The sequence below is a fragment of the Ursus arctos genome, unplaced genomic scaffold, assembly GCF_023065955.2.
Source record: "Ursus arctos isolate Adak ecotype North America unplaced genomic scaffold, UrsArc2.0 scaffold_17, whole genome shotgun sequence".
NCBI lineage: Eukaryota > Metazoa > Chordata > Mammalia > Carnivora > Ursidae > Ursus > Ursus arctos.
The window spans coordinates 34,267,216-34,278,204 of record NW_026622841.1 but is presented as its reverse complement, the minus strand read 5'-3'; the positions used below and the strand labels follow the sequence as shown (position 1 = coordinate 34,278,204).

Here is a 10,989-nt window from a genome sequence, read left to right as displayed (position 1 = left end):
GAGGAGTCAGGCTAGCATGAGGGAAGAGGAGTTGGGGTGATAGGAGGGGCTGGGGGTGCTGGGGCTGGCTGTCCTGAAGGCCTGGGGTGCTGGGTCAGGCCAAAGACCAGACACTGAGGGGGTGGGGGAGAGGGCAGGGAACCAAAGGGAGGACTCGCAGGGAGAAGGGAGGACAATTTAGAGAAGCAGACAGAGGGGCAGAGAGAGGGAACTCTCAAGTACAAAGCCTATACTTGCAAATACTCATGTGAGGGGAGTGTTGGCTACACACTTATTCCAAATGTGCTATTATTACTTAAAAAGCATTTTCAGAACACCCACCACTTTGGAACGTGTCCTCAGTAGTCTGCAGTCTGTGCTCTCCTTCCTTCCTTCCTTCCTTCCTTCCCTCGTTCATTCACGCAGGCAGTGAATCCACAGTGACTGAGAGTCTGGCCTCCAGGAATGGAGAGTCAGCCAAAGGTGGGAGATCAGTGGTAGCTAAGACTTTATTTGAGGGTGGATTCCAGTTTGTGAGACAGACAAATGGTACTCACAGCCGAGTCTGATACGTCACCTTGGGCAGGGCTGGGTCCCTGAGCTCACTGCCCAGCCTTCCCTGAACCACCTCACCCATGTGGGTGGGGAATGTTCATTTGGGTTCAACCTGGTGTAATTTCAACACTGGCCCGGCAGACCTCATGCTAGAGGGAGCTGTCGATTCACCCAGCCCAGGGGCAGCAGGGCTTGGGAGGCAGGTGGACAGAGGACCTGGAATCTCCCATGTGGGTGCAGGGCTCTGGTGAGGCTGCGTCTCACTTACTCTGTGCGGGAGTGCATGGGATCCAGCTCAGAATAGGACAAACGTCAGATCTTTATAAAAACCCGGAAGGAGACGGGAGCTATTAACTGAAAGTTCTCACTAAACATATTCTCCTCATATTAGCATCACACAGAAAGAAAGGGGGAAGGGAGAGAAAAGGGAGTACAAAACGTGGATGGAGAGCTGAAGGCCTTTGAAAGTCACTGGGAGCAGGGGCTGGAAGGAGTCCTGGGATCTAACCAGGAGCCAGCACCCGCCCGTGGGTAGAACTGGGGGAGGCCACCAGGATCCCCCCCCCAGCAGCAAGGGTGCAGCTTGCTGTCCCCCAGGCCACAGCCGGCCGCTAGACTTCAACACTGCATCAAAAACGTTGAGGGCAAACCGAGGTACCTATCAACGAAATGACTTGATAATGAGGATTTGTTTCAAAATAATTCATGAGTTGAAGCTAGGTGGGGGGGCTCCTAGGGGGCTCAGTCGGTGAAGCCTCTGACTCTTGGTTTAGGCTCAGGTCATCTCAGGGTCCTGGGATTAAGGCGGAGCTCAGCGGGGAGTCAGCTCCAGATTCTCTCCCACTGCCCCCCCCTCATGCTCCTGTGCGCACATGCGCTCGCTCTGAAATCAATCAATCAATCTTAAAAAAAAAAAAAAAAAGCAAGCTAGGTGGTACATGAAGTTTCTTCATGCAAGTATCTCTACTTTTCATCATGCTTAAAATTTAAAAAAAGTATGATAATAAACAAAAAGTGTTTTAAATGGAGGAGCTATGAAGAAATCAAAAACTGTAGGTAGAATGCTAGCAGAGGAATATAAGCCATAGAATATAGGCAGAAATTAATGAGCATTGTGTCTTGGCTTTTCTTAAATAACACTGCAAATCAGGGGTTCTTAGCCAAGGGGTGATGGATGAGCTGCAGTCCCTGCGCTCCCTGTAATTGTGTGCAAAGTGACCTGATAGTTTTCAGCAAGTTTTCACAGAATCTGTGACTTTCCCCCAGAGATTACTAAATTGTATTCTCCCTTAAATATGCTATGCATTCATTAGTCACTGGGTGTGTGGTTTTTACGTAGAGCGTTTATTTTATGGAACTGACATATCCACATCTGGACCCTGTGTTTTCATCTCTCCTCTCAGGCAGCCATACCTGGAACAGGACAAAACTGGTCAACCCGCTTCGTGGCCCAGCTCCTGAGGGGGCAGTTCCCGGGGGCCCCACGGCCCCTGAGCTTCAGCAATGGAGGTCAGGGAGAGCTTTGGCAGAGAGAAGGATACCCAGTGGGGAGGGGAAGCCAGTGAGGCTCCCTGGGGTCTGAGGGGGAAGGGGGAAGTGGTGTGGAGGCTGTCATCCTCTGGCTTTTGGCTGCGAATGTCCAACAGAAACCATGGTTTTGAATAGCCTGAGGCAGATAACCCAGAGAATTCCTTAGAAAACACCTACTCAGGGGCGCCTGGGTGGCACAGCGGTAAATCGTCTGCCTTTGGCTCAGGGCGTGATCCCAGCGTTATGGGATCGAGTCCCACATCAGGCTCCTCCGCTGTGAGCCTGCTTCTTCCTCTCCCACTCCCCCTGCTTGTGTTCCCTCTCTCGCTGGCTGTCTCTCTCTGTCGAATAAATAAATAAAATCTTAAAAAAAAAAAAAAAAAAAAAAAAAAAAAAAGAAAACACCTACTCAGGGGCGCCTGGGTGGCACAGCGGTTAAGCGGCTGCCTTCGGCTCAGGGCGTGATCCCGGCGTTATGGGATCGAGCCCTACATCGGGCTCTTCCGCGATGAGTCTGCTTCTTTCTCTCACTCCCCCTGCTTGTGTTCCCTCTCTCGCTGGCTGTCTCTATCTCTGTCAAATAAATAAATAAAAATCTTTAAAAAAAAAGAAAAAGAAAAAGAAAACACCTACTCATTCCTCACGGGGGAGCATAACACCTGATGTGATGTCATGCCCTTTGCAATGAATTCTTTCAAGAAGGTCAGCTCCCCACAAGCTCCCCAGAATGGGCAAGCAGGCTCTTGCCTGGGCTCACAGCCTGGTGGGCAGGGGAGAGTCTCATCGTGGAATCATCTCCACAGTTAAGGCTTGAAGGCTGCCCCATTTCCTAATGCATTTGGGCTAACATTTCACAGGCGAGTTCTAGAAACAAGGATTTGGCCATTGGTCTGGGAACAGAGGTGGGAAGAGAGGATGGAACACGGGGTCTAGGTATTACTCTGCAGCTGGGGCCCTGACCTCTGCTTTCTATCACCCTGATTCAGAGAAGACATCTGAGGGCTGAAGCCATTCCCCACTCTCCCACAGGAGGGCACAGACGGACCGACAAGGACCTTTGTCTACCAGTACTCCTGTCTTCTCCCTGACCAGGCCGCTGAAACCCGGAAGCTTGCCTGCCCCCTCACATGGAAAGAGATGGAGACCCTTGGGGGGCTCTGCCCATTCCTAAAGCAGGCCACAGGGCTGAAGGGACTGAGACAGGCTAGAGAAGACAGTCTGTCCCAGGACAGGGGCTGATGAATGCTCGTGGCTGACGTGCCTCTGTCTGGGGTCTCACCTCAGAAGGACCTGCTCCCTCCTTGCCACCTCTTCACCCCCAAGTCCTGGTTCCCATCCTTCCTCCTTTGGACCCCCCCCAACACACACACACACACACACACACACACAACTTTCCTTCTCAACCTTCCCCCCGACTGTCAGGGTTTGGACACCTCTCTATGTCCTAAGAGAGAGGTGGGAGCACGCCAGGAAGCTCCTCTCTCTATACCCCCCCCCCCCCGCCAGAACCCTGACTCTGAGGGCATCCTCTAGAAAGGGTTTCTCCATCCACATAAGCTGTCAATGCAGGGCAAGTTGCAGGACCAAGAGAAAATGCGCGGTGGCAAGTTGTGTGCTCGTCCTTCCTTGACTGCGGTCCCTGCCTCCACTGCCTCCTTCCCAAACACCTCACCCCCACCCCAACTCAGGACAGGTGGCCTCAGTTTCCTCCTGTTGGGGAGGAAAGGGGGACTTTCTGTTGCATCTGGGCACTACGGTCATCTCTGCCCAGGAACCAAAAGAATGGGTTTACAATGGAGATTTTCAGAGACACACCACAAGATGTTTCACAGTGTGGAACGGGGCCTCCTTTTACTGCCCCCATCACCTCCCAGAGAGCACTCCATACGGCTTAGGTTCCAACCAAGCGCCTGGGCAGCACAGGGACTCCGGGGAGGGAAGGACCAGGCTATTGCCAGGGGGCCAGCCTTGGGCCCGCGAGGCACAGCTGGCCAGATTCCAAGAAGCACAGACCACTGAAGAAGTCTTGTTTTTTGTTTTAAACTGTGCTTTATTTAGGGCTAAGCTGGAGAAAGCGTCATCCAATAGTTACAGAAGGTTACAAGGAGTTTTAGGGAGTTGAGTGTGAAAAGAGCAGTTGTACTGAACTGCGGCTGTTTTTTTTTTTTTTTTTTTTTTTTACATCTGGACATCCTAAAAGGAGGAGCCAAGAGAAAGAAAAAGAAAATTTAAAAAATAATAATTAACCAACAAAATAGACAGAAAGAAAGGAAAGGCAGGAGGCCTAAGAGGAACCAGACAGTTGTTCTAAAGCAAAAAAAAGGGGGAGGGATGGTAGGTCCGAGAGCCCCCTGGCCTCCTGATGACCTGGACATCAATGAGAGGAGGATATCAAGGCAGAATGCCAAAGCAAGTCTTCCCAACGGTGCAAATAAATTATAATAAATATGTTATACTTTAAAATATATGTGTTCTTAAATAATTCAGTGTTTTTTTCTGATTCTGAGTTTTTTTAAGCAATGTCTTTTTAACTGCTCTAAAGTCATTTACCAAAGATAAATATCGTGCTTTCATTAAATAGTTTTCCTTGTTTTTTTTTCTCTATCATTACAATTAAAAGTCCTACAAAATATGCAAATTTATTTACAGAAAAACAGAGCCGGCATCATTTAAACATCCCTGTTTTTCAAAATTCCTTGTAAACAGTTTCAGAAATTCTTCAAAGATTGTTTATTTTTCTCTCTCTTGTTTAAGGTTTTTGTGTGTGTGTGTGTGTTGTTTAGTTGTTTTAAGATGAATTTCCCAGGTCTCCCTTGCCCGGAAAGTCTCTGGAGCAAGCATGGAAGGCGAGTGAAGCGGCAGGTGTCGAGGGCTTGCGGAGAGCGGGCGAGCGCGCGCAGCTCCCGAGCGAAGCAGGCGAGGGCGGGCGGCGGGCCTTCCAGCGACGGCGCGGCCCCCACTGGCGGGGTGAGCGGCCGGGAGCCCGCAGGTCTGGGCGAGTCCGGCCTGGCCCTCGGGGTGCACGGTGTCCGACAGCACTCGCGGGGAGAAGGGATCGATGCTCAGTCTAAACTCTACAAAAGTACAGTCCTACAACATCTGGGATTTTAGCAGTAACGCTAACTTCTATAAGTTTTTTTTTTCCTTTTTTATTTTTTTTTTTATTTTTTGCTTTCCTCTAATTTTTCTTCTATTATATAGGTATTTTAAACTTCTCCTTTTTAAAATTCTGTACAACTATTATGATTTTAAGAGGGGGAAGAGTTAGAAGCATTTACAGACTTTTCACAACAATTATCTTGCCTTGTAAGTCCCTTTTTTCCCCTCCTTGTTTTCTCACACTTCACGGTTAATGAGTTTTAATATTTTTGTTGCTTTCCCCGAATATCCACCAGTTTGTTCATCTTAACAGCTCCGTCCAGACATATAATACAGAAACCATAGGAAAGTGTCCTAGACTTGAACGAGGGTAATCAAAGCGCCTCTCAAAGTATCAAAGAACTATTATCTTGCTGTTTTAAAAGCATTGAAGCATTATTTTTCCTTTTTTTTTTGTTTTTGCTTTTTTTGTTTTTTTTTTTAATTTTTTTTATTACATTTTTCATAGAATCGCTCTAAGCTGTTTCAAGAACAGCCATGAGGCAGGAAGGAGGTTCTCCTCCAACCCCCTCTATTTGACATAGAGCTACACAGCTGCAATAAAAAGTTTGGTCCTTTGGTCCCTAAATAGCTAAAGGAATGACAGATAGAGATGCTCAGTGGCGGCCTCCCAGCCGCCCCCTGGGGACCAGGCCCCGCCACACCGCTCGCCCCAGCCTGCCTCAGGCGCCCACGGGCTGGAAAAGCCCCGGGGATCGGTAAGCAGCGTCTCTTCCCACTTCCCAGCCCTTCAGCCTCCCCATCTGGTCTCAAGTTATTTTGTTTTAAAGTTGCCTTTTTTGTGTGTTTTTTTCTCATTTTTCTTCATCTTCTTGTGTCATATATATTTTCCCCCAAACACGTGCCCTCTGAACTCCACAGACGCTATACTTTCCTTGAAGAAATGTTACAGTCACAGAGAGTGTCTGGAGTCTTCAGCTTGGTTGATATTGGCTGATATGTCAAAGGTGTCATCCAGCAGTTCTCATTTATAAATAGAGAGAGAGAGAGGTTTGTTTTTTAATGTAGCCCGTTCAGCATCCTGCCCTAAAATGAAGAAAATCAGGGCTGATTAAGCCAAGAGAGGAAATACAAAATGCATCCAAACACCAAAAGGACCCTGCCTCAGGGGTTAGGGTGGGAGCTCTGGGGGATGGCGGGAGGGAGGGGAGAGACCAGTATGAGAATTAGTCATGATCATGATACGTAAAAAAAGAAATCGACTCTTCTGTTCAGAGTAAGAAACCACTGGAGGTCTAGTGGCGATGGTTGTAGCTTGAGGTTTGGTTGTTGGGAGAGGGGTCTCGATTTGGGTTCCTTCAGAGTTGTGGAATGGGGGGGGTGGCTAGATCTAAGGGAAGAATTTGGGACTATGGGATATGAATTCACAATTAAACCGATGTCTGGGGGATCTAGCCCAGATACAATATGTATACAGAAGCCTAGCAAACAAGACAGCAAAAATCTAGCAGCCCAGCCCCCTCCTCCCCTGCTTGAGGAAAAGAAGCAAGACATCTGTGACATGAATTTCGCCGAACCCTTGCCCAGTTTCCAGCCAACCGCTTCTTTCCCAAGGTCAGTAACGATTTGCGAGGCTATGTATATATATGTATATCTGGATATATGTGTAGAATATATTCACCTGCACATATGTGGATATACATGGATATGTGTGTATGTATATGCATAGATACACACATACACACACACACACACAGAATATTTTTCTCATACATGCCAGGGAATTTAGAGGAAATTCAGAACTTCGAGGGAGTGCATGGGAGAACCTAAAAAAAGTTAGAACGGATTTCATCATCAAGCTTAAATAAATTAACTCAGTTCTCGATTTTGTTTTGAATGGTGACTTTTTTTTTTTTTTTGGTGTTTTGTTTTGCTTTTAAGAAAAAAAATCATGATCTGACTAGAATCAGAAGGAGAATGCTTAATCATTGTGAATTAACAAATGAGACTCATCTCCATTATCGCAAGCAGCTTCCACTTATACATGGGGGTGACTGGTTACATCAAGAAAGTTAGAACTGCAAAGCCCCCAGTTGAGGGGACAACGTCATGCGTATATCAATCCATGCTGGCAGGTTTTTCACACTGTTGATTCAACAAACAGCAAACCGTACACAGCAGTCTAAACAATTACAACACCAAATAAAATAATAATAAAAGTAAAAAACACTTGTCAAGGACCCTTTTTCAGTTGTAAACAAAAAGGTGCATTTTGCTCTTGTCAGTACTGTTTTTTCCAAACCAACCAAAAAGCCCCCCCAGCCCCCGCCCCCCGCCTCCCCTCCCCACATTTAATTTAGCAGAGATGGCTACAATACAAACCTTACAATTGTCACCAGGCTCTCTCTCAGAGGCCTCTGGCTTTGTACTCTAGTTTTTTTGGTTTAGAATTTTTTTTTTAAATCATTCTGTTACAGTAGAGATTTTGTTTTTGGTTTTCATTTTTGTTTTTCCTTTTGAAGTGAGATTTAAAATAGCCTAACTGGAAAAAGACCAGACCTAGAAAAAGTGTCAATTGAAAAAGGCCCCCAAATTTCTAGAAAAAAATAAAATCACAATATTTTCAAGTGCAAGTAAATCAACCACGCATAGATATTTTTTAAGATGTTTTCCTTATTTTTAAGAAAAAAAATAATGGTTTGCACAGTTAAATGATCCCATGTTCGATAATTCAGGAATTCATCTTTATTTTTACTATTTTTTTTTGTTCTTTTGTTTTGTTTTTTTCTCTATGTGACATCTAGAGAAGCATAAAAAACGCTGAACAAGAAAAACCAAACAACAGAAAGTAAAACCACTGCAAGCACCAAGAACAAAACAAAAATGAGCACAGCAAAAAAGATTGTGGCAGCACAAAAGTCAAGAAAATGCACGTGTGATCATGACTGGCCAATCATCAACTGATACAACATCCAAGAAAAACGCTCCAATCACAGCACCTCCACGAAACTTGACGGCAATTGTCATGCAACCGATTCTTAGCCTTGTTACATGACGCCATCATGTCACACTGTGAACTTTGAGTTGATTTGAACTTACGGATGGGGGACTGTTTTCTCCACTCTCATGTGATTACGTGAACTTTATTCCTAGCTCAGCGCGAGACTGTGGTAGATTTGACTGGCCCTGGTTGGGTTGTTGGAATTTGATTGAATGACAAAAGAAGAAAAGATTTTTATATATATTTATATATGTAGAGAGAGAGAGAGAAAGAAAGAGAGGACAAGAGAGTGTGGGCAAGGGGGAGGGAAGAGGCAGGGGCAGGTCGGGTGGGGTTGGGGACTGTGGGAGGGCAGGGACAGTTGGGTGGAGGGTGAAGAAGGGCAAGGAAAAGTTAAAACAAAATCAAAAGGAAAAATATTTATACAGCATCAGACCACAGCATCAGTCTAAAAGCTCTGATGAGAGAACAGCAGTCAAATCATAAGAGAACTGAAAAGAACTCAAAGGATGGAGGAAGCCGGCAGACGAACGACGTGGGCACATGAACACACACACACGCACACACACGCACACACGGTTGTTTATGCAGACACGTGGTACGCTGTGAACAGTAGCAGAACCTCACACAGGGCCACTAAGGGCATCCATCATGCGTCGGGAAGAGGAGGAGGGGCGTGGGCAGTTTGGCAAGAGGGCTAGGAAAAAATAAAACAGCTCCTCAAACCACCGTGGCCAGCAAGCAGATCAGGGAGCACGCTCTCTGTCTCATATCACCCCGTTCTCTCTCCCCCAGGGGGCCACGCTCTCCGCACCCCCCAGCCTTCTGTGGCCTGTGCACCAGCAGGGGGAGCCTGTCAGGGTCACCCTGACCGGCAGGGTCGATCAGACGCTGGCTAAGGTGACTTGTATCCGAGGGGTCCATCCACGGGGCACCGTGCTGCCGAAGTAGAGTCCACACTGACAGCGACTCGGTCCTCCCGCCCCTCTGGTCCGCCTTGGCCACCCTCCCCAGAGAAGGGCGTCCCCACCGCAAGAGCACCCACTGTGTGATGTTACGGTCCTCTCCTCTTCTGCTCCGCCTCAACCCTCTTTCCTTAGAACCTCCAGAAAACGAACACCCTCAGTGTTGAGACTGAGAGTAAATCACATCAGTGTTACTGGAATTCTATGAACACACCTCGGCATTGCTGATTTCATTTCACGGTCACCTCACACCCTTTGCTGTGCTCCCAAGATGGCCCATGTGGCCAAAGTGATGCTGCTCCCGGGCACGCGAAGCCTTTAGAAGGCTCCACAGTGCTGACCCATGAAAGGGCCAGAAGGAAGACTACTGGGCGCTGTGCAGGGGGCGTCCACCAGGGCCAGGAGTACTATGGGCCTGGGTCTCCAGTCTTTGCTGTCACTTCTGGTCCGCTGGCCTCTCCTACTCTACCTCGTCCTCCTCTGTTCCCTACACCCCTGCATGTACATCCTTCTAGACCGCCCCATCTCGCAGGCCCTTACCTGCCTTCTTTACTGGTGGAGCCCTGGGTGGCTTGGGCTGAGTCTCCTCCTCTGTCAGGTATCATCGCATATTTCTACTTTGAGTTATCTTCTGCTCTCCTCACCACTTCACGGTCCTCTGCCCTAAGCCAGGGATTTGGGGGTTCCAGCCCTACCCCCTCCTCATGGTTACCGCTGAGCTTGCTCCCCAGCCCCGACGCCTCTGCACTCGGCTTATCTGCAGGGGTTTCAATCTGCCAGGCTTCTACACAGAGCAGACTTTCACTCTCAGCTTTGTATCTTTCTTCAGGGAGTGTGGAAGGGAGCCTGGGATCTGAAATGTCACTGTGGATAAGCTACCAAGTCGCTGAGGGGTGACTCTATTTTAAGTGCATAGCCAGCCTCCAGCTTTGCCTTCACAGAAGAGCTCTTCCTCCACAGTGCCCTGCCTGCCCATCCAAGTGGGCTCTTGCTCTTCCAACAGCAGATCTCCTGCGCTCAGACCAGGGCCCACAGCATGCCCGAGAGGTCCTGACATGCCATCCTCCCCTGCGTTTCCAGCCCTTTCCAAAAGAAAACCCTTAGACTCACCCAGGAGAGCCAATGGGCTGGTCCCTTTGGGTGGGAGAAGGGGCCTATGTGCTGAGGAGGGCAGTGCCACCAGGTGTCAGCGATGGCAACTGCAACGAAGGGGCCCCCTGGGATCTTCCTCCCTCCCCCACCCCCCCACTCCTGAGCACCCCAGGGGTGCCCATTCTTCCCCACTGGACCCTTTGCCCGCCCTCAGTTTGCCTCTAGCGGCCCTTCGTGCCTGAGCCATCCTGGGGCCTGACGATCCAAGCTGACCATCACACGGCACCTCCCCAAAGCCCCGTGTGGGGAACGTCTCGTACACACTCCTGCCCCTCACACACGCACATGCTTGGCCCGACACACAAACATGCTGTCACACTCATTCAGCCCCTCGGGAGCCTCCCCAGGGCTCTGCACGTGCCCAGCTGACTAGCTGACTACTCTGTTAGGGAGCAGCTGGACCCCTGCCTGCAGGGGTGACCCCTTCTTGGCCACCCTCTCAAAGATCCTCACAAAGCACAGCCCAAGAGGTGGCAGCAGGGTCACTGACCAGCAAGGGGAGCTTGAATCAGGCCTGGGAAGCTCCAACTCACGACCTGGGAGAGGAAATTAGGGTCAGCTGAGCCAATTCAGACGCCAGGTTCTGCACACGGCTGGGCTCCGGCCAGAGAAGGCCCAGACCCAGAGCCGCCGCCCAGCCCCGTGCAGGTCAGGCCCAAAGCACCCACTCCTGCACAGCTCAGAGCAGACACGGTGCAAAGCACACTC

The 10,989-nt window shown here is 48.9% G+C and overlaps 1 protein-coding gene across 12 annotated transcripts in view; it reads right to left on the bottom strand.

Annotated features, from left to right (window-relative positions):
* Positions 1-5,827: 5,827 nt before the first annotated feature.
* CELF4 (CUGBP Elav-like family member 4) overlaps positions 5,828-10,989 on the bottom strand; it is a 290,944-nt gene continuing 285,782 nt past the window's right edge. For 9 of the 12 annotated variants that reach the window (XM_044383144.3, XM_044383146.3, XM_044383145.3 and 6 more), the window contains one exon: positions 5,828-6,249. In XM_044383144.3, the coding sequence (XP_044239079.1) occupies positions 6,223-6,249 (27 nt within the window). In that variant the 3' untranslated portion in view covers positions 5,828-6,222. Of the gene's footprint in view, positions 6,250-8,295; positions 8,350-10,989 lie in introns of those variants that run through there. The other 3 variants (XM_044383142.2, XM_044383143.2, XM_044383148.2) reach the window with 1 other exon arrangement.